Source organism: Carica papaya, chromosome 3 (assembly GCF_054855325.1).
Source record: "Carica papaya isolate Zhongbai chromosome 3, ASM5485532v1, whole genome shotgun sequence".
In the NCBI taxonomy this organism is placed as follows: Eukaryota; Viridiplantae; Streptophyta; class Magnoliopsida; order Brassicales; family Caricaceae; genus Carica; species Carica papaya.
In genome coordinates this window covers 249,102-272,997 of record NC_142311.1, presented here as the reverse complement: position 1 = coordinate 272,997, position 23,896 = coordinate 249,102, and the positions used below count along the sequence as shown (strand labels likewise).

The window sequence follows — 23,896 nt, the reverse complement described above, 5'->3', positions numbered from 1 at the left end:
GAATTTAGTTCTTCAAAGCACTCCAAGCAATTAGAGATGTAAATGATGAGCCAATAATTTTCTGGGTTGTTGCGTAACTATCTCCGAATGTAGTTAAAGATTCTATACTTGGATCTTAATTGTTTTACAAATAATCATTCACCAATGATACAGATAAACTACTGCCAATCGAAGAAATTAGGTCAATCAACACAGAAAAGATTACTTTAAGGGAGGATTTGAAACAAACTGGAGAGAAGAGCATGCAAGGCATGGTCAAATAATGTACAAACAATCTCTCGGGAGGCATTACTAATGAGCCTCCCCTCACTCAATATGAGAGTATGGTGATCAACTTGTTAATTGATCTCCGTAGCTATTTTTACAGTAGAATATGTGTAACACAAATAATGTGTATTCTACATTTTGAGCTTCAAATTTGCTCTTTTAATCATATTCCTCTATTTCTTTCCTAAACTTGTGGCTGTACAGAACAACAGCTTTTTTGCCTTTGAAAAAATGGACTCTCATTAAACAAGAATCTGGGACTTAGCAGCACCACGGGAGCATTTTCTCTTGCCAGTCTTGCTAAGTGCACAAACACAAATCTCAAGAAGCTCATAATCTTCCTCCCAGAATAACAAGGATGCCATCTCTGGATTATCTAAGAGCATTCTAGATGTCAGGAATCCAGCAATTGTCCATGTTTGGTATAATCTGGATTGCTTTCCAATAAACTTTCCAGTTCGAGTGTCGTAGTATTCAGGCCAGCGGTCGGTTGCAAGCCTTTTCTCAGCCAAAGCAACTGCCTTCTGAGCTAATTCTAATCTACCCATCTTGATGCATGCCAATGTGAACTGAACAATACATGTAAGAGTGTATTAGAGCAGATCAGTTAAACAACTCTGGCAAACAAGATACAAAAGGATGAATGCAATTTCTTCCCCTCCCCCATTTAAAGAAACAAAACAAGTCAGCCATATGCCAAGAAATAATGATATTCCGAGAATAATGTGCACTTCCATGTAATTTTGTTTTGTAACTACCATCTGCATTTGATGTCACTTAGGGGTTGAGGATGGGTTTGGAATAGTGATATGAATTTAAATCATCTTTTTCCGCCATCATAAGGTTAATTCCCATCTAGCCTGACACATCACCCAGCTGGCCCCTGCTAACAGACTCATGAAAATGATAAGTCCAACAAATGCAGAGTGAAGGCCAACCAAAGCACACAAATCACATATGGCTCTCAGGATAGACAATCAGACTCAATGGTTCTTGGAGTAAAAAATTTTATTTGCATATCCAAGCTTCTGAAGAGTAAGAAAAGATTCCAGTCACTGAAAATGCTTACCTGCCATAAAAGTGTAGGCCAAGATCCGCCGTTATGGTATGACCAAGGGCTGCAACAACCATCAAATTTCATCTCTCAGTCATGCCAAGTAATTTTTAACAGATTGCAGGATTGCATCTCAAGGAAAGAAAAAGAGAAAAAAAAACCCCACCAATGGTGCTTGGGACTTACGTATTCTTTGGATCACTTCCAGTAATTATACGCCATTCCTCATACTCCAATGCAGGATAACATATTTTAAGAGGCATATGCCCCACAATATCATCCCATTTGGCTTCAATTAGATTTAAGATAGCTTCATTCTGCTTTGGAGTGCCCAGAGATGAAACAATGGACCAAAGGTTTCCTAGTGTGAAGAACCTAAAGTCCATGTGTGCTGGCTGTAGGTTGCCTATCAGATATCCACCTTCTTCTGGTATCCAATCCATAAGCCATGGAGGAATTTGTTCAGGATAAATATTGAACTTGTTTGTAGCATCCATGGAGTACTCTTCCGTTTTATAACGATAGATCTCATTGATCTTTTTCATGTCCACCCAGTAATATTCCCTGATATGGAACGACAACGCACTAAGTCTATTGTTGATGGCTCTTACCAAATTCTTTGAACCATCATTTATAGCAAGCATTTCCCGAGAGCAACGTAGTGCAGAATAAAACAAGGCCTGTAACATGTAAAAGAACAAATTTATTATGTACCATTCTATCAAACATTAAAAACGGTGGCACAAAGAAAATAGAATATCAAGTGACATTACTGACATTGGACTAGACCAAATATAAAACAAAACGAAGGACCAGCAGAAGATGGGAGGGTACATGCAGAAAATACTAGCTAAATGCCCTGGTTAAAGAAACCGAATTAGTTGATGTGAGAAAAAAGTTATAACCTCCTTTTTCTACAGCTCATAAAGCCTATAAAGGACTATAAGGCAGATTAGGGCACAATTCTTATGATTGACAGTATCCAGAAGAAGTTGTCCTCTCTTATTCCTTTGTCTAGCGTATGGGTTATCCGAAAAGGAGAGGAATAAGCAGGCTTTTAAGGAGAACTATTCCACTTTTGGCAGGAATGAAGATGTTCAGCTCTAAGTACTCTGTTTTAAAGAGTCCTCCTTTCTCTCATGAAGAGAATCGTGAAGATATTATTGATATCTTGACTAACTTATATCAACTTTTGTATTTGGAAAAAACCCACTGGTTCCTTGTTAATATACTTTTTCTTCTAAATAAAGACTCTAAGAGAGAGTACGGGATTGCTCATATGATATTTATAAGCAGTTTGTAGCATCCCTGTCTAATATTTGTATTTGATAATGGGAAGAGCATGATACTTGTAGATTATCGAAGGTGACTCTTCAAGAAGGTAGAAAATAAGCACTCTAAACCTAACTTTTTAAGTTCTTGTGTTTTATTTAACTAATTTATTTAATTATCCTCTTCATATCTCCTTATTATTGACAATGTATGCATAAAACAATATAAGTACTAAATAATTGTAATCAATATATATATGTTTTTACTAATTTTTTTAAGTAAAAACATCAGCTTTAAGAATTTATCTGCTTATTTTTTAAATAAAAAAATACTTTATTCAAACACATAATTCTTTACTCTTTAAATAAAAATTTGCAAGTTATATGTATATTTTTTTCTGCAATTCCAAATACTCTCAAACAGACACTAAGTTTTTAGAAACTCTCCAAGAGATCATTATCAAAACACGATTTCCTAAGGCTAAATTTTGAATTATTTTGCTTAGGACATTATAAGCCTTTTGTAGAAAAAGGACCACTTGCGATTCTATGACTTTTAGTCTATAGAAGCCAAGTACAACCTATAAGGTCTCAGGAAAAAAAAAAGGTACATTCTATATGGGCTTTCATGAAAAATTAAGATGAGAAATGAGGGTGGTCGGAAGGGAATAAAAGATCTTAAGAAAATGTCTTCCCATTCTTTTACACGCAAATAGAGTTAAATGACAACTTTTTAGAGCTGACAAAAGGACAGGAACAACAGATTGCAACTAAACTGCTTAACTTACTTGGATCTCAAGGGGGTGACCGTGAATACCCATCCGTCTATCTATCATGCAGGAGCCATCAGTAACCAACAGAGAGGGAAACATATCAAATCCATCAGCCAAACACAAGTTCATAATCAATTTTATGCCGGTTTGGACATCCACCCTTTCCTGTAATGTGCAGTCACCAGTGATCTTTCCATATGCCCTCAACAGGATAATCCACCACAAGCCTGGTAAGAAAGCCAGATAAAAAACTAATAATCACTTAAAGTTACAACAGAACAATTTTGGTGAGCAAGTTAGAAAACCGCTAGTGAGAAAAACAATAACTACATCAAATACGAGAAGCATGGCCAGCAATAAACACGAGTCAGTCTAACTTCCTTCGATTCCTTACTTTACAACAACAAAAATCAATTCAGTAGAATTAAATGCATAGTCCAATTAACTGACCAGAATCAACAGGTGCAACACGGCCAATTGCTGATTCACCAAAATCTGGATCTAGAATTTCTTCAAACTTATTGTCGTCAAGGGGTACAGTTCTAACTTTGAAACTTGCTGGCATCAAACCCTGGCCAGGACTATAACAGTCCACTGTTTTCTCCCAACTCTACATCAATAAACCGAAAAAAAGAATTGTAAGTTCTAGAAATACAATACCCCAACCAATCAGATACATATCTTACATGTATGCACGTATGTATGTACTTCTATGTGTATATGTATTTATACACATTTCATATTTATGCACGTAGGTAACTTCATGCATGCATGAGTAACCAATTACTTTTTTATGCATTATGATCTTAGATCAACTCTTGTAGGGTTATGCATAAGAAATTGCATAAAAGAAGATATACAATTTCTTCCATAATTAAACTGGAGAACTAACTTCATGCATGCATGAGTAACCAATTACTTTTTTATGCATTATGATCTTAGATCAACTCTTGTAGGGTTATGCATAAGAAATTGCATAAAAGAAGATATACAATTTCTTCCATAATTAAACTGGAGAACTAACTTCAAACAAACTGCAGGACCGACTAACATACAGAATGCAATCAGATCTAATCCTTGAGTTTATTAGGGAAAATTTCAGTTACCCCAACCATCTAAAAGAACTCTTTATTTGTGGTTAATAGGGCAATGGTTTTTCCATGCAAGTGAGAAACCTCAAATCAGGCTTTAATTTCTTAGAGTTGGTCTCTCCAAATTCAACAGAACAAGAAACTTATTTCTTAAGATCCATAATCGATCTCCTTCCAGACAATGTTAAAATCGATCAATATAAGAAGCAACCTCTTGACATTTATTAAGATGTGCATGATGATAGGAAACAAGCATTAAAAGCTCAAAACTAAATAGTTGTAACAAATTATGGTAAGAACACAGGCCAATAAACAATATCTAGAGTTGAATATTATACCTGCAACTGCAATGTATGAAGGAGGAAATTCCTTACAATCTCTCCTTCTCCTTTAAGCAAGAAAGCCAAAGCAGAGGGCACGAAATCCCTAATAAAAACCTGATCATAATTCAACGGCTGCTTATCACCTGGATCATTGGCCGCCACAGTTCCCACAGGAGATCCGCAATATAAAACGACAGCATCTTGCAACAACTTCCACGCCTCCTTTTCAACATTAGTCTCCTCCCTCTTATTGATAGTTTCAATCTTAGCCCCATTTACACGCTCCAAAATCTCTTCTTTAACATTTTCACCATTGACCTCAATCCTGGACTCATTTTCACCAACAATATTCTCATCCTTGTCAATTCTTTCAACAACCAAAGGCTTCACATTGATACCATTCTGAACATAAATCCTCTCAAAGTTCTTGTCATTAACACGAGTTTCAACAGATGTAGAGAGGTCCCTCACCTTGGATGCAACACTTGCCGCAACAATAACATATCTGCTTCTCGTTGCCGAAGCTAGATTGCTAGGTCTCGATGTGGCTCTATATTGACCAAAACTGGAACTGGGTGCATAAAAACACTTGGGTGTATTGTTGGTTACTCGTGGAAAACCAAGTAGACGAAAGGGGTGGGGGGAAAACTGTGATTTTGGACCGGAACTGAAACGAAAGCTTGGAGAATTGTTGGCTAAGGAGTGGAGGCGTTTCGGATATGGGAATTCCAAAAACGCGGCGCTTCGACGAGCGATCAGGATTCTACAAGAAGGCTTCATCGTGGAGCTTCCCAGAAAACTGAGAGTAGCCATAACAGAAAACTGAACTTGACGATAGAGAAATCAAAATCAAACCTTTTCAAGAACTCGTACGTATGAGAGAGTTGGTCACGTGTACAACCGTTCCCTCGAGTATTGCCCAAAAGTAAAAAGTTTAAGATTGATAGATGCGAGAAAATTAGCAAGTTGAGATTGAGATAAGATTGTGATGCAAGGGGGGTGGGAAAATGGTGTTTCAAGTTGGGAGAAGACAGAATCGTTCGAGGGAGAAGAAGTTGGGCTTTTGACCTATATATGCGGCGGAGGAGGGAAGGGGACTGTCGTGGACAAATGGGAAAAAAAAAAAGACATGCTTTTGTTGGTGGTTAAACTTGTAAGAAAACCAACAGAGATTGTCATTAAGATTTGGCTTAAAACTCTAAATCAATAATTAAAAAATCATATCTTTATATTTAATAACAATAATCATAGTTCATCAAAATGAACAATTTTTATGATAGTATAGTAATTTTATCAAGAATAAATTGATGTAAGGTGTAAAACAATCTGGTTTTTCTTTTTTAGTAAACTTAAATAATTTCCACCAGTTAAATTTAAAACGAAATCAGAATTCCGTTTGGATAATATCGTAGTGTTCTACGTTCTAATTATAATCTTCTAATTTGTTGGTGTGGAGATTTAAAAGTCCGACACTTTTAGTAAGTTGGATGCTAAATATGGGGCCTTGAAAGATTTTAGGTGCTTGGAAAAAACATTGAACCTCTGTTATGCGATCAGCCTAAAAATGGAAATGTCTGTTTATAACCTCAAAGAACAGCCAAGTGCTTAGAAAATCATGCACGTGCGAACGTGGATAAATGCTGCTGACGTGTTAAGGGATTTGTCACCCACTCCTTTTCATGTGACAACTAATCATTTCCACCATAGGGATTTTGCCACGTGTCAGCCAGGTTGACATTCCCGTCTGACAAGTGCTATCAAAGACGACTGGCTGTGAGGTGAAAAAGTGCAAGAAAGAAACAGGGTTATTATCCACAGAGCTGACACGGAAATGGTGTGAGAAAACCACGGCCAAGTATACATCGGTACTTGAAGGTGGACCGAGAGAGGTTTACATGGGTTATGGATATGCTTCATTCAACAGATGGGAATTCACATAAAGGTCTCTTGTTGGAGTTATATACGTATATGTTTATATATTAAGAAAAAAAGACAAAAGTAAATATGCTAGTGTCAACAATTCCCTTTCAATCTGGGGACTCTTTTATCTGATCTGCAAACACAGAACTATCAGCCTTGCTTTTAATTTTAATTGTTCAAGCTTCTTGGTTATCTGATCTTGCTATAGAAATGATCTTATCATACAGAAATGTATTTTCTAAAACTAAAAAGATAACACCGTATGTGAGAAAATTTGCAAATTCATTGACATAAATTCCCAAAACGCGCTTAGATGCAACAATCTAAAGAGCAAATACATACATTTAATATGGAAAATGAATACACTAGTGTATTGCAGTTACAGGGTATCTCACTATGAATCATGTCTGTCAAAAAAAATGACTCATATGTAAGATTACAAAAACTCATCACGCAGCCACTTTGTTCACTCTAAAAGAATTCATAACTTGGCGAAGATCATTTTCCTCCTCTACGAATACATTTTCCGGCGTTTGTAATCTCAACTCGTATAACCTGTTGTTTTCGACTCCAAGAACAGAAAGATATCGCCGATCCCATTCCATGCGAGCAACACGTTCTTGTGGCATGACGGCCAGCTGGTTGTTATTTGCATATGACTTTATGTTTACCTAAAAACTCCAAGGTTCAGAATTCTTTTTTAAGGAGCAGGGAATATTTGTAATATTATGGTTTTTATACAAGAAAAGGAATAGCTTTCTACTAGACCATCTCCAACACTGCACATTATGAGTAGTCGAGATCGTCCAAACAAGCAAATATATTGTTCTTCAAATATAAAATAACTAAGAGAATCAATGATTGATACAGGATATAGACATATAGTTTGGATTCTGTAAAGAAAAACAAGAGATTCCATGTCTAAACTCATCTTGAAACTCTGTCTTCAATACAACACAATCACATGTAAAGTGCTGAATCTGTTTCCAAATATAATCAAGTATGTATATATCTGTTGGTTATGCGGAAAAAGAAAATCCCATTTCACTTTAATCACCTTCTCTCCCAGAGTCATTATTGGGCTATATCTCAACAAATCCCAATATTTGTGCAGAATTCATTTGTAAATGTATACTTGAAACACATATGGTATCAAAACAACAAATTCCAAAATCCATCAAAATTCTATGTATACTTATTTTTTAAGATTTTAATACAATTTACACCTTCTCATGATTAAGATAAGTGTAAATTTGCAAATGAACATATTATTTTTTAATTCATTCGAAAACATAGTCTTCAGCTATACTTGGAGCAAATCAACAATTTCTTAAGAATTCATTTAGAAATTCATACCTAGTTTGACTAGGAGAATGTGAAACTCTTCAAAACTAATGCTTTCCAAAGTCCATCAAGTTTTGTATCTCCTAATTATAAGATGATAAGATGACAAGAGCCTTATCTAAATGATACAAACTGAATTCATAGAGAATTATATATGGAGTTGAATCAACATATTCCACATTCGATTAATAGTAATGGAATTTGATCTGTATTTTTTTAATTCCACATAAAATTTTATTTCCTCAACTTTTTTGTCCTTCCAAGTAAAATTTCTAGCCCTCTTAGTTGTTCAAAATGAATTCCACAAAAAATCTTGATTTGTTAAACATACCCTAGCACAAGTATTATAAATAATCGAGTGAGATGCTGATATATATAGATGTGTGTGTGTGTGTGTGTGTGTGTATATAAGAAGATGAATCAAAATCAAACTGCCTCTTGATTTGAATTTAACCAGCAAAACAGGATGCCAAGATGCATTACCTCCACTTGGTAATAGAGCTTCCCATCATCAGCAACTCGAGAGGAAGTCGATAGAACATTGGACTCACGCCGGACACCCAGTCTAGTAGACATGAACTCCGTCAAATACTGCCTAAGCACTTTCTTCCCTGCTTCTTCAGGGGGACCCAAGTCTTCAACGCTCTTAAACCTGGACGACGAAGGGGAAGACAACTCCACTGAAAGATTCTCGTCGAGAACAAAGGGGTCTCTGAAAAATATGTCAGCTCCGGCTCCTCGGACTTGAATCCAGTTTTGGGGATACTTGAAAGAATACCCATCAAAGGTATCGATGTATTCCCTGAACCCAACTGAGGATTGAGCCAGTGCAAGACCATCGTGAAAATTAGTTTCTGAGAAAATATAACTGGAAAAGATCAAGGCCATTGCGCTCCTCCTCGGAACCGTAAAAGGTTTAGTCTGATTAAAAATTTGCCACGAGCCATTTTAGATTGTCAATTTAGCGAGTAGAGAACAGGTGAATCAGATCACACCGTCGCGAGGTTAGTTTTAGTTCAAAATGGGAGAAAGAAAAAAAAAAGGCAGTAAAAAGAGTTACCAGTTGGAATTTGTGAGGGATTGAACAGGAGAGAAGGGAATCGGACGAGTTGGGAGCTGAGGAGCAGCAGCCACAAATTGGGGAGAGCGAGCGAGATGGTGTTGAGGCTGGTGAGAACGGAAACGACGTCGTGGAAGGCGTAGAACCGGAGAGTAGATGAGTTGGGTAGAAGGGAGTTGGAGGCAAGAGGGGATGGAGGATACTCGCCATTTGCGAGAGAAACTGGGGAATCCGAGAGGAAGATGACATGATGATAAGGAGTAGTTTTTGCTCGACACGTGTTATTGTTCAGATACCGAAATATGACATCATATCTGAGAAGTTGGGAAGATCTAACGGCCAGTATATTTCGAGCGCACAGCTTAAATTCAAAACCTCTTTCCTCTTTTATGCTTCTACTGTACCTTCTTCTTAAACATGCTAATAAAAATATAAAATATTAATTATTAATTTATTATTTTCATAAGTTTACAATTATTTTGAGGCCATACATAAATACACATAACACAAGATAATAATATGGTCACTAAAATATATATATATATACATATATTTAAATTCTGGTGTATTCACCTCTTAAACTATGTATAGTAGTCTCTGTCACCATTACAATCCTCTTGGTAATGCGGCATCTGTCAATGCTGCGCACGGTCAAATAGCCTTTTGCCTTCGAGAGACTGCAAGCCATATGAAACGAAACACACTATGAGGCACTGGAGGCTTCAAATGTCCTGCCAAATGTGATGCCGACTCGCTTCTGCTACCTGCAGAGAGACTAAACAACATGCAGACCTAATAAGGAAATGACCATCTAACAAGTAGATCCAAATAGAATTATCAGTGAGGATTTTGAAAAGTTTTTGTTGAACCCATCATGAATTACAAAGAAAGGCATGCTGGTCTAACAGTGAGGCACTACTAATCCGGCCAGCCTGTTCTATTTTACACTAAGAATTTATGAAATATCAGATTACATGGATTTTCTGTAATTAAAACTTCAAATTAAGACACCCACCACCCAAAATTCTGCGTTCCAAGATTGAAGAAAAATTGGTCAAGTCATCGCCAAAATAGCATGGACAAATTTAGGTAATTGAGAATAAAATGGGCGACTTTTTCCTGCCGTGCTTCGTATAAATTGCTCCCGCTGATTAGCACAGAAATCAAACCTCATAATAAAATTACACAGAGAGTAAGAAAATAAACCAATAAAAAAACAAATAATGGGGGGTGTCAAATTCCATGTTCTTGTTCTCTTCTTGACAGTGTTGATGACATATCACGTTCAAGCTGAAGATTTTGATATTACAAAGCATGGTGGAGCTCCTGGTAAAGATATTAGCCAGGTAATGTGTTTTTAAATTTAAATGGTAAATTATTATTTTAAATTTGCAAATCTATATATATATATATATATATACATATCACTGTGTTTATTCGATGTCTAAAACCTTTTTTTTTTCCTTTTGGTTTAGGCTTTATCGGATGCATTTAAGGCAGCTTGTGCTGCTCCAGCTAAAAGCAAAATTCTAATTCCCAAAGGGACTTTTCCTTTGAGCAAAATAAGATTGGCTGGGCCATGCAAGGCTCCTATTGAGGTTCAGGTTCTTGGCACAGTGCAAGCTCCGGCTGACGCTAAATCCTTTGTCGGATTAGATAGTTGGATCACCTTTAGTTATATGGATGGTTTCACATTGTCTGGTACTGGAACTTTTGATGGTCAAGGTGCTTCTGCTTGGAAAGTCAACAATTGCCATAAGTCTCAAGAATGTGTTAAACTTCCGATTGTAAGATTCATTTATCTTTCTTCTCTCTTCATAAACTTTCCGCAGAACTCATAATTATATTAATATCGCTGATGCAAGTTCTTTTTTACTTTGTCTTTACTAAAAATCGTGTGAAATTTTCATTGATTTCTTAATCCAGGGTATAAGGTTTGATTTCATCACCAATGGAGTTGTTCGGGACATTACCTCCTTAAATGCCAAGTACTTTCACTTCAATGTTTTGGGTTGCAAAAACTTTGTTTTTCAACATGTTACCATCACTGCACCAGAAACAAGTATCAACACTGACGGAATTCATATTGGTCGCTCCAACGGGCTTATAATCACCGATACTAATATTGCAACCGGAGATGATTGCATCTCTATTGGTGATGGCACCAAGAACTTGACTGTCACAAATGTGAAGTGCGGACCCGGTCACGGCCTTGCCATTGGAAGTCTCGGAAGACAAGCAAAGGAAGAGCCAGTTGATTTGATCACAATGCAACACTGCACAATTAAGAAAACCATGTTTGGTGTCAGGATCAAGAGTTGGCCTTCAGCTCCCGGGAAACCAACCGTTTCTAATATACATTTTGAGGACATTACCATGGAAGATGTCGCCACCCCAATGCTCATTGATCAGGAGTACTGCCCGCATAACCTGTGCAACTTGAAGGTATTAATTTAGAATTAAAAGTAATTTTAAAATGAATGGACAAAGTCATTAATTATTCTCGCAGTTTAATTCGTGTAATTTGTTCAGAATCCATCACTTGTTAAGATTAGCAACGTGATCTTCAAAGGCATTCGCGGTACCTCTTCAACTCAAGTGGTGGCAAGTCTGGCTTGTAGCAGCGGAGCACCATGTGAGAACATCCAGGTTGGAGACATCGATCTTAAGTATACCGGAAAGGATGGGCCTGCATTATTCACCTGTTCGAACGTGAAGCCAATTCTTAGCGGCAAGCAAAATCCTCCTGCATGCAGTGGTCCAGCTCCCCCTAAAGCTGCAGCATGAGCTTAACCTAGATCTTGAGTTTAGTTTGAAAGAATGATAAATATAAAGTATTATTAGGACATATAACAAAATCTCAAATATTAAAATTTTTGTACGATACAAATGATATATAATAAAAGAAAATGCATTGCATTATCTAATATTCAAAGGTGGCGTATGATTTATATATTTTCTTCAATTAATTATTACCACTATATGTACGTATATCATCAAATAAAGATAAAATTTTGATAAATTTTAAATTGTAATTTAAAAACAAAGCAGCATGATGATTAAACACTGGAAGAAGAAAGGAAGTCATAAGTTTCAGACAAATATTAAAAAAATTTATATTCTCTGTGTATATGCATGCAGTAGTATTAACAATTAAATTAAATTAAGAATTAAATACCGCCGGAAACAGAGGGAAGTCCGGCGGTGGGGGGACGTGAGGTGTTTTGAGGTTGACGACGGAGAGAGGGAAAGTGAGGGAGGATTTTGCAGTTGGGATTGGAGGGGAAGAAAGCAAAGGCTTATCTTAACATATTAGGTGTAATCAGACAGAGGTGATTTTACTCAAATCAAATACGAAATTTCGAATATGTAAAATGAAATAAAATATAATTTGACTGCAAATTATACTCTATATATATATACATATATAATATATGTAAATAGAAGTAATATGAGAAGGTGTCACGTGTTAAGGCATTAATTTTTTATTTTTAAATAATTAAAATAATCTATCTATAGCATGAAATTAAAATAATCTAATTAGTTTTAATGTCTTATAATATTATAGTTAAAATAATATGTAACAGTCCTAAAAATTCTAAATAAAATAAATTATAAATTTAATGAGTAAGCGAAATAAATAGTTAGGGTTTACATTCCTTACACAATAACTGAAAGTATCAAATTGGGTTTACGCGAATACTTTTCTAAAAGAACAATTAATAACTAAAGAAATAAATTAAAAATAAACGACTGAAATTTTTACTCACATTCCTCTTGTGGATCGGTCTCTGTATTATGGTCATCTTAATCTGAAATAATTAATGAAAAAATTAGTTACACTACCCCAATAAGAATATCATGCTACTCACCGATAAAACATGCATCACGTCCCAGTTTTTCAATTTAACTATAGTTACATAGGGCAACAATACATGCATTTAAAGCTATAAAATCGATCAATCAAATATTATCATACATTCAAACTGTAAAATAAATCAACAGAAATCAATAGAGAATAATTTCTGGTTCTGCCTCCATTAGTAACTCGTAATTAATTATAGATATTTTCTAAATTGCACAAAATACCGTATTATTACTAATTAGACTTCAATTCTATAATAAAGAATAAGGTGAGAGATTCTTACTCAAATTGATGCCTAAAATACTAAACTTGTTGACTGCGCCTACTAGCAGTCCCCAAATTCCATGAATTTTTCTTTGGGGATTAAAATGCATTACATGTATCTAGAAATATTTAAAAAATCCAAAATCAGTGTCAATGCCCCTTTTTAGCCAATTTCAGAATTCTGGCACGGTGGCTCCACCGTGCTCCGGTGATGGCATCGCTGTCGCGGCGACAGTTTGCCTCAAGTCAATTGTTTTCGATCGTTTTCGGCTAAATTCGGCTGGTTTTGTATCAATCCCTGCAAAAAAATACGTTAAGATGTCTCGATTGACCGAAAAAAATAAAAAAATTAAAACTCACCGACGGCGGGGTTCTCTGGTGTAGCAGTTCCGCCGGCTCACATTTGCAGTTGGGTGTTTTGCTTCGGTCAACCTGTAGAAAAGGAAACAGTTATTACAATGGTGGAAGAATTATGCAGAACGGGAATTGGGAAGTACCTCATCGGAGGTATTTTTTATAATTTTCTGCGGCGGCGGCATCGGATTTTACCCGCAGTTTTTGGCCAATCCACCAGATTTTTTATTCTGATTTGGTCATAAGGGTGTTTAAAATTGAATTTTGAGTAAAGAAAAATTTTTTTTACCTCTTTTGGCGGTCGGAAGTGGTTCCGGCACGGCGGCGGGTGGCGCCAGCTTCCTTCCCAGTGGCTGGGTCTTCTCTGGCGGGGGAGGGGGAGTCTGAGGGCTAGGGTTAGGGTTTGGTGTGAAGATAGTTATTTATATCCGTTCTTTTTTAATCTGGGTCATCCATCGTATTTGATCTGAACCGTCCGATCGCGATTAAATAAGTAGTGAATCTGGGTCGTTCATCGCGATCTGATATGGGCTGTTCGATCGCGTTTAAATAGAAATTAGATTTGGACCATTGATCGCGTTTAAATCTGACCGTTCGATCGCATATGGGAAGGGAACGCATCCGAGCCTTCTGTGTGCGCGGGAGTGGATCTGGATCGTCTGATCGTGGGCACGCAGATCGCCAGCGTGGCCTCACGCGTGGTACCGCGTCAGCGTTCCTTGCTACGTGGCGCGCCCCGGTTCGTCGGGGCTGCTGATTGGGCATCCTACGTGACATAACTTTCTTAAATTACGTTTTGATCTCTATTTTCTGATTTTTTTTTCAAAAATACTCTCAGAATTCAAATTTTCACCCCTTTTTTCTCAAAATTATTTTTAATTTCATCATTCACCTATTTTTCTTCATTTTTACATTAAATTAAAATTCAAAATTTTTAAAAAAAAATTATATTTATAAATTAATTTTAAATACATTAAAATTAATTGGATATTACATAATATTTCAAATATATAAATTATTCAGCGACAATGTGTTTTAGTAGTAACCCAATATAATTGTTCTTTTTAAAAAAATAATATTTCAAAATCTAATTAGAGTTTATACTATTTAATCAAGAGTATTACTTAAAATTAGAATTTAGATTGAGAGATTGCTATTATTATCTATTAAAATTGATCTAATTAATTTTTTTGTTGTTGAAATTATATTGTTTTTATAATTAAAATTACATAATTGAAAAGAAAAGGAGTCAAAAGTAAATCCAAAAATAGCATAAATTAATTTAGATAATTGAGAATAAAACGGGTGACTTTTTCCCACTGCATCCACTATAAATTGCTTCTTCATCATTACCAGAAAAAATCGAAAGAACAAATAATGGGGTGTGTCAAGTTCCATCTTCTTCTTCTCTTCTTGACAGTGCTGATGGCATCTCATGCCGAAGCTGAAGACTTCGATATCACAAAGCATGGTGCAACTCCTGATGAAGATATTACCCAGGTAATATTATTTTTCAACTAAGCTGGTAAATTGTTATTTTAACTTGTAATGATTATTTCGTTTTGGTTCAGGCTTTATCGGATGCATTCAAGGCAGCTTGTGATGCTCCAACTAAGAGCAAAATTATAATTCCCAAAGGAACATTTCCTTTAAGCAAAATAACATTGGCTGGACCTTGTAAAGCTCCTGTTGAGGTTGAGGTTCTTGGCACGGTGCAAGCTCCGGCTGACACTAAATCCTTTGTTGGATTGGATAGTTGGATCACCTTTAGTTACATGGATGGTTTCACATTATCCGGCACTGGAACTTTTGATGGCCAAGGTGCTTCTGCTTGGGAGGTCAACAATTGCCACAAGTCTCAAGAATGTGTCAAACTTCCCATTGTAAGATTCATTAAACTTCAACATATAAACTCATCACTGTATTGATATCATTCTCTTTACTTAAAAATTATGTGAAATCTCAATTCACTTCTTAATGCAGGGTATAAGGTTTGATTTCATCACCAATGGAGTTGTTCAGGACATAACTTCCTTAAATGCTAAATACTTTCATTTCAACGTATTGGGTTGCAAAAATTTTGTTTTCCAACATGTTACGATCACTGCACCTGAAACAAGCGTCAACACTGACGGAATTCATATTGGTCGCTCCGACGGTCTTATAGTCACCGATACTAACATTGCAACTGGAGATGATTGCATCTCTATTGGCGACGGCACCAAGAACTTGACTGTCACAAATGTGATATGCGGACCCGGTCACGGTCTTGCCATTGGAAGTCTCGGAAGACAAGCGAAGGAAGAGCCGGTTGATTTGATCACAATGCAACACTGTACTGTCAAGAAAGCTATGTTTGGTGTCAGGATCAAGAGTTGGCCTTCAGCTCCTGGAAAACCAACAGTTTCTAATATACGTTTTGAGGATATTACCATGGAAGATGTCTCCACTCCGATGCTCATTGATCAAGAGTACTGCCCACATAACCTGTGCAACTTGAAGGTATTAATTTAGAATTAAAAGTAGTTTTAAAACGAATGGAAAGCAGAAAATGGTTAATTATTTCTCGAGTTTAACTTTTGTGATTTGTACAGAGCCCTTCACTAGTTAAAATTAGCAATGTGATCTTCAAAGGCATTCGCGGTACCTCCTCAACTCGAGTGGTGGCAAGTCTAGCTTGCAGCAGTGGAGCACCATGTGAGAACATCGAGGTTGGAGACATCGATCTTAAGTATACCGGAAAGGATGGACCTGCATTATTCACTTGCTCGAACGTGAAGCCAATACTTAGTGGCAAACAAGATCCTCCTGCATGCACCGAACAAGCTGGTGCTGATCTCCCCGCAGCTGCAGCATCAGCTTGATCTAGATACTGAGTTTTAATTTGAAATTACAGTAAGAATATAAAACATTATTAGGAAATGAAAGGGAAGCTGATCTTGAGATGTATAACAGGATCTGAGATATTAAAATTTTGTAAGGCGTAATGAGATATATTTAAAATTTATAATAGAAAATGCAATTGAAGTATCTTAAATATTATAGTTGCATATGCTCTTTTGGGTATTTATATTTTTCATTAACGTTGAGGAAAAACAATCCCAAGAATGTAAGTTTGATCTGGACTTGTTTCCAAACTTATAAAAATTTGGACTTTGAATTAGAAATGGGTGCCAATTCATTTTTCGATGGGATAAACCTAAAATTAATTTTATAAGCTCCATGCATTCCTTTAAAATAATTTTGAGATTTCATCAAGTGATTGGAGTTTATTCTTAGAATTGTTATGTCAATATTTAAATTATTTGTTTTACTATAATCATATTTTATTTCTTATACTATGATTTAGCCTTTGAAAATCATAAGAACAAAAGATTAAGCTTAATAAATATAATAATCATAATAATAGACATAAAAGAAGAGGCCAACAAAAACCAATTCCTAATTTTTTCAAATAAAAAAAAAAAATTGAAAAAAAAAATATATTTTTGATATCATTCTATTATAGAAATATCTAGTAAAAATATATATATATATATATATATGTTTTAAAGCAATTTTGAAACTTTAACAAGACTGAATTACAACATAGCCTAATATTCAAGAATCTGCACTAATTTTCTCCAGACCATGTAAGTTAATTCAAAAAAAAAAATCCAAAATGCATAGTAATGAGGCTGTAAGACAAATATAAATTGTATTTTCCTGCTAAACAATGCCTACACAGTTTGACATGGGGAGGAAAACTGCCAAGCAACATAAGAGTAAAGAAGCCGTATATGGAAGGCTGTTTTGTAAAACACCACTTTCTCTTTAATTCAGTATACAATCCAGGTCTTATATTCCTACAAAATGTTGAAAGAAATAAGCGATCTCTACCGAGCCAGTTTTGTACATGCCACAACCATTCTCAATGTATCGTTACGTTCCACAACCGCATTTTATTTCTTGTTTTACATTCTGCTAGACCACACTGAACGCTGACTGCAAGGTAGAGGTAAACTGAGAGGCAATAGTCTGGGAGGCAAATTGTTGAATCTGCTTCTTTGCATCTGAAAGGCCAAACAAGAATCTTTTTAGTAATCAATCAATCAATCAGGATTTTCAAAGATTTTAGGCTAACAAATGAACCATCTAAAAGGAAAAACAACTCTGTGCCAGATCCAGGCCCTGATCTTTACAATGGTCTATTGAGCATCTTATACCAAAATAAATTTTCACCTAGGTCCTTATCAAGATCATACCAAATAAAAGCAGATGTATTTTGTTACTTTTTACCTTTTAGGCGTTTCCACCCATGTGAAAAATCAATATGAAAACTTCCAGGAAGTAAATAGAGTATATGAAGTCTGCTAACCTGTCGCAACTACCATATTTTTTGTGTGGATTTGTTATGTTACCATCCACTATTTGGACAAATTTGCTGGTTAAGTTATAGCACTCCATGAGGCAATTTCAGTCTCAATGTAGTGTTTACCACCAAATTCAGGTTTTATTATTTTTGTTTCTAAAATTACCTCTCTACTTGCCAGCAGAGAATACTGTGAGCTAAGCAAAGCTTTTGCATAAACCTTTGCCCAGACAAAAATAATAACATAAGAATAGCTATAGCCCACACATGATCAGGAAATCTTCTTCCTGCAAAAGGAATCTAATCTGTTTACTTACCTTTGCGACATTTTGTGAAGCCAACAATATTTGCAACGCTGAGTGACAAACACACTCCAATAACAAGGAGATAATCGGCCTGAAACCTTATGAGAGAAAATATTCCAAGCACAAACCAAGCGACCGCCTAAAAATTGTCAAATATATATATAAGTTGCAAAGCAAAATCATACACCATTGCTTCAGAATTTATATATGTTTTTTTTCTGATTAACTGAAATGGTATTTTCAGTTTCTAGCTAGCCATTACCATTACTACTAATACACCAGATTTATATAAATGGCACACTGAAGCAAAGTACCAATTATATTTTGCTTACTGTTAGGTAAAGAGTCCACCAAAAAAGCCATGAATCTTTCTTGTTGATCCGCGCCAATGACTAAATTAACAGGGATAAGCATATATGAGATTTCAGTAAGGGCAAAGCAAAAAGTTTGCAACAAAGCAACGGAGATGGTAAAAAAAAAAGCAAAGACAAATAACAGCTCTCATGCATTATGGAATGAACAAACTAACCTCTTGATCAAGGCATTCAAATTTCCACACGCTCTCACCCATATCATCAGTTTCATTCCACCACCTCAGTCCAACCAATATACGCCCACTTACATTCTTTACTACCCAAAAATCAAGAGCAGCAAGAAGAACAGTGACCACAAAAATTATCACAAAGCTGTCAAAGAAGAGGGCAGAGAGTATGTAAAATGCCAAAGATGAAGCCTGTCCAAAAGGGAAAAGAAAAATATTATTTTATGGTGAGGTCTCGGACAGGTAGAATTTTTCATGAAGATAATATGAGATACTTGACCTTGAAGAGAACATGAAAGAAACATGTCTTCGGATTCGCATAATTTTCAACTGGAGGCTGCATAGATGAGTAAGATTGCATTATTTCAAAGGAACAACAGTTAAAACGAGCCCAAGCAGACATTCAGCTTTCCACTTAACATTAACATCCCATCCTTCTCTCACAATACAACAAGTACAAAGTTAAACGTGACAAGTCAAGACTAGCAGATCATGTTGGATCCTGAAAATGTTGGAAAAAAGTTATAGGTGATTCTCCTTCTCACAATTCCAAGTCTTCTTGATGACTCTACAAATATCATCATTGTCACCCTCACCTTCGACCTTCTATGGTGATGCAGTTTAAAAAAGCTTGCAATATGTAGAACATTTATCCATTTGATCCTGACATGATTTACTGTCAAATATTAAAGAATAGAAAAACTACAGGACTGCGCTATGCTAACCTTCACCTTCTTCCCTTTCCTACATCAAAACTGAAAAACCGTAGATTGAGAAAAACCAAATAAAAACAAAAATTTAACATTTTCTATGAATTTTCATTATGGTTTTCTCGCCAACAGAATTTCAATTTTCAATTCTCTCAAACATTTGGTCTTCTTTCCCTTCTTGTTCTATGTTTGGCCTCCTATTGCGTGCAATTGACTCAGCAAGAAAGTGGAAAAAAGTAAGATTAAAGAACCTCCCAAAAGATAACCCACATCTAACTATAGACTCAAACCACGATCACTGCAACACATAAAGGCAGGATAACTAAAGCTTGCAAAAACAGATAGTAATCACAAGGCAAAGTCGTATATCGAATTAATAAGAAGAACCCAAAAGGAAAATGAGAAAGGAAGAACCAAAAGAGAGGAGGCTGGCAGCAGCTAACCTGGCTGGGATCCATAATGGGCAGATCGGAAAAAGAAAAGAAAACAAATGATTAAGTAAAATGACAGACTTGGTGAATTAATAGCTCTGTTTCTTCTTTGCAAATCTTCCCGTCGAGGAGAAAACTTCTCTGCGAACACGTTCGAGGTCGAGGCTGCTAGATCTGTAAAAACAGATAATTGGGATGAAAGAGGCTCATGGCCCATGACTGTTCCAGCGTTACAGAAAATAAATTATCGGCCCAAAAAAAGAAGGAAAATCCAAATTATTTTAATAATTTTAAGCCCGTAAGACTTTACGCTTACTTAGGTCGAAATAGACTAACCCGGTTTGGAGGCGGGTATGGATCCGAGTGATCCGTCGGAGACGTTGAAGATTCAGACAAATGGAGGGTTTACTGAGACTGCGAATATTTCTCAGATCGGAATCTCCAGCTTTGAAGATCCCTCGAGCATTGTTGGGGCGGCTGGTTTGGGTGAAACTCCCAAGGATCGTGTTGGTATGAGGAAGAGGCGTCACGTGGAAGATGACTCGCAATTAGGATTTTTTTCATGTCAATCCTCTCTGCCATTTCTCGCTACTATCCTCTTGTGAAAAGTGGTGACAATTATTTTTTCTATATGATTTTTGAATAACAACAATTATAGAAAGCAGATATTAAAAGGATCATAATATGAAAGCTGAAGCAGAAGCCAGTTCATCCGGAGGCAGACTTTTTCACCACCAGGGCCATCCAGCCAGGTCGGTCAAGCAATCGAAACTACTGATGACAGCCGGAATGAAGTAATGATCGTAGTTTTCTTCAACTCTGTGATCTTGAACTCGTTTCAATCTACACTTGCATGTTTGTTCTATTAACCTTCCTTTTAATAAGTATGCATTATGTACAATTAGTATTGGCATCGTATTCGATTCCAAGTAGACGTGCTTTGTCTCTGTATATATTTATACATATATACATATATGTGTATATATATATATATACACACGCTTATATCTGTTATTTGTGCCTCATAACTAAGTACACACCTCAGAAACGACAATTTTGTGTTCAGGCTAATCAGAAATTATCAATGGCTGATATATTAAACCACAAGAGGTATTGAATCAAAATAATAGGGGCAATGACATGGCAACAAGGAGCTCAACTCCAATGGTATTTCTTGCAAGATATTTCATTTAATAATTAACAAAGCTATTTGACGATAACTATGTATATGTTACAGTAGTGAAGATCTCCATGATCGTCAATATCGTGTTAAAGCTTCCATCAACAGTTTTCAATCAGTTCTTGTCAGTATATAAGCCTTAATGAGTTCTAATTACAGCGATGACATTATTCGTACCTATAGCAATCTGCATGATGGAGCTGCTTTACAGAAGTAAAAAAGAAAGAGCATCAATGGAGGTTGATGAGCAAACATCTTTGCTTGTACTATTACTCATCTTCGCGAAATATGTGATTTGGTAGCTTTGCTGATACTTTTGGACTGATTGACTGTCTGTCAGTGCTTTGTTACAAAAATCAAATTTGCTTTTATTCATCAGCAGGCTGATAATCCTATCAAATTATCAGGTTGGTCGATCATCTTTGTTTCTTGCCTTCCGTATTATAAATTCATATAAAGTCTAATGGGGTCATTCATTTCATGTGACTATAAGATTTTCTGCTTTGGTTTGTATTTGATAGTCCCAATGTGGTAAGTTTGGTTTTCTGGTTCAGTTGCTGCTGCTAATTAAATGAATGCATATATCATGATTTTGTTTGGCACTGCTGCATTTATATGAGAAGCCTGCAAAGAAATTTAACAGCAGAAGTGGCCAAGATAAACTGTTTGGCTAAGAAAAAAAATATTGTCCTCTCTGTTCTCTAGCTAGGATTCTTTTTGGGTTAGAGTCCTCATATCAGTGGTTGTGTTTAACATAGCCCATAATAGGAAAAAGGCATAGGTTATCGGCCAAACTGATATCTTGATAGGAGGATCAATATGGCCATGGATGATGAAACCACAATTGATGAATGTAACTGTGCATTGACAGACTGCACAAACCCATCCAACAATGTCAGGGAAGATGCTGAAGCCCTTAAAACCACCCGGCTTTAGAGCTCCATGAATTAGCTCCAGGATGCAAACAAGCATGGCTGTGACTGAGGCTGTTATACCAACTATAGCATAGTGAGGCTTGTCCGCTGACGAGAGTTGGTCAAAAATTGTCGATATGACCTCTAGGGTGAAATTGGCAATGACAAAGAGTCTTTGCATGGTAACCTATTTGAGACCAAAATGTTTGTCAAACTAGTTGAGAAAAGTGATTGGAAATTAGATTGTAAATGTTCTTTCAAGATATCTCTGATTATTATCTGCGTATCCGGAAACTATTTTCAAGTTTCAGTTATAGACTTATAGTAGAGGATAAAAAAATAATAAACCCGTTTACCTTTTGACTTAAGCTAGCCGCCCATTTACATGGTGCCTCATGATCTTTACCACCACTTGCTTCGAGATCCCTATCTCGATTGATAATTAATTTGATGGTCTCAGTGGATCTTCCATCAGAGTGCTGAATATCAATATTTGCATTATTTTCAACATTTCTGTGCTGAAAGAAGATTGTATCATACATGTTAGACATGTAATAACGGAAAAAAAAATACCAATCAACTGAAAAATGAAGTTGGTTTACTTTGACAGGGGCTGCATCTGCTCTGTCCTTGACAGACAACGAGCCAGGCGCATGTCTTACTCTATTAACAAGCATGGGATTTGCTTCCGCAGGCCGAGGGAAGCAACAATCCTCAGCTTTCCACATCTCGAGCTTTTCTAACAAACCCTTATCCAATGTGTTTTGTCCTCCAGACACATGGGCCCAAACTCTGATTTCATATTCCCTTCCACCCTCTTCCACATTCAGTTTCTGATAAAAAGCCACACTGTGGCCCTTCCTGATGCCTTTCTCCTGAACAAAAGGAAGCCAAGTCATGACCCAGTTTGGATTATCATTTGGCAAAAGTATGGTGAACCGCCGACCTTTGCCTGCACTATCAATGGCTTCAAATTCCACTTTGTCAGTTCCTTCAGGTATGCCTAGATCCCTGACAAGATTCTTGGGGATTCTTAGCCCGTCCCTAACATCGATTTTTGACAGATTTTTACGGAACAGCTCCTTGCCTGTGTAGCCAGGAGTCAAAATATTAGGATCTGCAGATATGGGCCGAAGTGGGATCCTCAAAGGAGTGAAGTGTGTTTCAATGTTATCAGCAAATATCCTCATGTTAACGAGTGTCTCTGAATAGACCTCATTAGGTTTAGTTGTCTGGAATTTCAGCTTGTAGACAGTTCTCTTCCGGTAATCCCATTGTTCTTCCATGGAGAATGTCAGCTTGTGGCCGGTCTTTAAGCCTTTTTCTTGGACAAAGAGAAGCCAGTCTCCGGAGAGATGTGGTTTGTGACAATGTCTGAGGAGTTCAAGTGTGAAGCTCCACTCATTCCCCTCTCTATCATTGGCTACAAAGTCCTTGTGGGTTCGTCCATGGCGCAGCCCGAAATGCTCAGCGTGGTCCTCTGGAATTTGCAAGCCCGACCAAATATCTTCATCTTCCAGAATCTTTTTGAAGAGTTCCATGCAAGCTTTGTGTGCTTGCCTGCTTGGCACCGACAGGTGATTGGTACCAGTCCATGTATGCACACGTATATATAGATGTAGGTAGAGAGGTATTAGTTACATAAAGACGTACATATTATATCCAACAAGAACAAGTGTTGGATCCTTGGAAATGTCTCAGCATCCTTGTTCAACTCCCAGAAACACAAGTTTGTCCAAGGAAACTTGGGAGTTTCCAAGGAATACGAAGAAAATGGATGCGGGATAGAAAGTAAAATTATCTTTTAACCTTGGTACTTCAAAATTCTTAGGGTGAAGTTTCCAGGAAAGTGTCAGATGTCGGAGACCACCAACGCGG

General features: G+C 36.5%; 6 protein-coding genes and 1 long non-coding RNA gene across 8 annotated transcripts; 3 read left to right on the top strand and 4 right to left on the bottom strand.

Moving 5' to 3' along the window:
• Nucleotides 1-201: 201 nt before the first annotated feature.
• Nucleotides 202-5,952, bottom strand: A/N-INVA (Plant neutral invertase family protein). The gene is made up of 6 exons (XM_088214767.1): nt 4,795-5,952; nt 3,816-3,975; nt 3,381-3,592; nt 1,508-2,001; nt 1,337-1,385; nt 202-836 (listed from the first exon to the last, which is right to left on the bottom strand). The coding sequence occupies exons 1-6, from the start codon at nt 5,590-5,592 to the stop codon at nt 510-512; spliced, it is 2,040 nt and encodes a 679-aa protein (XP_088070893.1). The 5' UTR covers nt 5,593-5,952; the 3' UTR covers nt 202-509.
• A 1,061-nt stretch (nt 5,953-7,013) lies between these two features.
• On the bottom strand, nt 7,014-9,370 carry PPD1 (Photosystem II reaction center PsbP family protein). Its single transcript, XM_022043351.2, has 3 exons — nt 9,104-9,370; nt 8,527-8,964; nt 7,014-7,370 (listed from the first exon to the last, which is right to left on the bottom strand). Exons 1-3 carry the CDS (start codon nt 9,350-9,352, stop codon nt 7,149-7,151), a joined length of 909 nt encoding a protein of 302 aa, XP_021899043.1. The 5' UTR covers nt 9,353-9,370; the 3' UTR covers nt 7,014-7,148.
• Nucleotides 9,371-10,256: 886 nt separating this feature from the next.
• Nucleotides 10,257-12,030, top strand: LOC110815422 (exopolygalacturonase-like). The gene is made up of 4 exons (XM_022043215.2): nt 10,257-10,449; nt 10,579-10,890; nt 11,030-11,548; nt 11,636-12,030. The coding sequence occupies exons 1-4, from the start codon at nt 10,327-10,329 to the stop codon at nt 11,888-11,890; spliced, it is 1,209 nt and encodes a 402-aa protein (XP_021898907.2). The 5' UTR covers nt 10,257-10,326; the 3' UTR covers nt 11,891-12,030.
• A 2,917-nt stretch (nt 12,031-14,947) lies between these two features.
• LOC110815424 (exopolygalacturonase-like) lies at nt 14,948-16,636 on the top strand. The gene is made up of 4 exons (XM_022043221.2): nt 14,948-15,086; nt 15,158-15,469; nt 15,570-16,088; nt 16,181-16,636. The coding sequence occupies exons 1-4, from the start codon at nt 14,964-14,966 to the stop codon at nt 16,448-16,450; spliced, it is 1,224 nt and encodes a 407-aa protein (XP_021898913.1). The 5' UTR covers nt 14,948-14,963; the 3' UTR covers nt 16,451-16,636.
• Nucleotides 16,637-17,266: 630 nt separating this feature from the next.
• Nucleotides 17,267-20,402, bottom strand: LOC110815348 (golgi apparatus membrane protein-like protein ECHIDNA protein). The gene is made up of 7 exons (XM_022043115.2): nt 20,261-20,402; nt 19,937-20,098; nt 19,064-19,120; nt 18,772-18,975; nt 18,575-18,634; nt 18,255-18,381; nt 17,267-17,638 (listed from the first exon to the last, which is right to left on the bottom strand). The coding sequence occupies exons 2-7, from the start codon at nt 19,949-19,951 to the stop codon at nt 17,550-17,552; spliced, it is 552 nt and encodes a 183-aa protein (XP_021898807.1). The 5' UTR covers nt 19,952-20,098; nt 20,261-20,402; the 3' UTR covers nt 17,267-17,549.
• Nucleotides 20,403-20,641: 239 nt separating this feature from the next.
• Nucleotides 20,642-23,809, top strand: LOC110815349 (uncharacterized). Of its 2 annotated transcripts, XR_015817507.1 has the most exons (5): nt 20,642-20,779; nt 20,991-21,091; nt 21,162-21,511; nt 22,629-23,015; nt 23,083-23,809. It is a non-coding gene; the product is annotated as an uncharacterized LOC110815349 (long non-coding RNA). The 2 variants fall into 2 exon arrangements; XR_002539818.2 differs by having other exon boundaries at nt 20,991-21,511.
• LOC110815347 (uncharacterized) lies at nt 21,692-23,559 on the bottom strand. The gene is made up of 3 exons (XM_022043114.2): nt 22,621-23,559; nt 22,375-22,536; nt 21,692-22,205 (listed from the first exon to the last, which is right to left on the bottom strand). The coding sequence occupies exons 1-3, from the start codon at nt 23,557-23,559 to the stop codon at nt 21,810-21,812; spliced, it is 1,497 nt and encodes a 498-aa protein (XP_021898806.1). The 3' UTR covers nt 21,692-21,809.
• Nucleotides 23,810-23,896: the final 87 nt, after the last annotated feature.

Excerpts from the sequence above, each read along its gene's own strand:
- A/N-INVA (XM_088214767.1), bottom strand. The coding sequence starts at position 5,592 with ATGGCTACTCTCAGTTTTCTGGGAAGCTCCACGATGAAGCCTTCTTGT. Across the intron at positions 3,976-4,794 it reads TTCATACATTGCAGTTGCAG|AGTTGGGAGAAAACAGTGGA; the intron begins GTATAATATTCA and ends TTATTGATGTAG. Across the intron at positions 3,593-3,815 it reads TGTTGCACCTGTTGATTCTG|GCTTGTGGTGGATTATCCTG; the intron begins GTCAGTTAATTG and ends CTTTCTTACCAG.
- PPD1 (XM_022043351.2), bottom strand. The coding sequence starts at position 9,352 with ATGTCATCTTCCTCTCGGATTCCCCAGTTTCTCTCGCAAATGGCGAGT. Across the intron at positions 8,965-9,103 it reads TCCCTCACAAATTCCAACTG|ACTAAACCTTTTACGGTTCC; the intron begins GTAACTCTTTTT and ends ATTTTTAATCAG. Across the intron at positions 7,371-8,526 it reads AGCTCTATTACCAAGTGGAG|GTAAACATAAAGTCATATGC; the intron begins GTAATGCATCTT and ends TGGAGTTTTTAG.
- LOC110815348 (XM_022043115.2), bottom strand. Across the intron at positions 18,635-18,771 it reads TTGAATGCCTTGATCAAGAG|TCATTGGCGCGGATCAACAA; the intron begins GTTAGTTTGTTC and ends CTGTTAATTTAG. Across the intron at positions 17,639-18,254 it reads CTTCACAAAATGTCGCAAAG|ATGCAAAGAAGCAGATTCAA; the intron begins GTAAGTAAACAG and ends TTGGCCTTTCAG.
- LOC110815422 (XM_022043215.2), top strand. The coding sequence starts at position 10,327 with ATGGGGGGTGTCAAATTCCATGTTCTTGTTCTCTTCTTGACAGTGTTG. Across the intron at positions 10,891-11,029 it reads AATGTGTTAAACTTCCGATT|GGTATAAGGTTTGATTTCAT; the intron begins GTAAGATTCATT and ends TTCTTAATCCAG. Across the intron at positions 11,549-11,635 it reads ATAACCTGTGCAACTTGAAG|AATCCATCACTTGTTAAGAT; the intron begins GTATTAATTTAG and ends TAATTTGTTCAG.
- LOC110815347 (XM_022043114.2), bottom strand. The coding sequence starts at position 23,559 with ATGGAACTCTTCAAAAAGATTCTGGAAGATGAAGATATTTGGTCGGGC. Across the intron at positions 22,537-22,620 it reads CAGATGCAGCCCCTGTCAAA|CACAGAAATGTTGAAAATAA; the intron begins GTAAACCAACTT and ends ATCTTCTTTCAG. Across the intron at positions 22,206-22,374 it reads CGGCTAGCTTAAGTCAAAAG|GTTACCATGCAAAGACTCTT; the intron begins GTAAACGGGTTT and ends GGTCTCAAATAG.
- LOC110815424 (XM_022043221.2), top strand. The coding sequence starts at position 14,964 with ATGGGGTGTGTCAAGTTCCATCTTCTTCTTCTCTTCTTGACAGTGCTG. Across the intron at positions 15,087-15,157 it reads CTGATGAAGATATTACCCAG|GCTTTATCGGATGCATTCAA; the intron begins GTAATATTATTT and ends GTTTTGGTTCAG. Across the intron at positions 16,089-16,180 it reads ATAACCTGTGCAACTTGAAG|AGCCCTTCACTAGTTAAAAT; the intron begins GTATTAATTTAG and ends TGATTTGTACAG.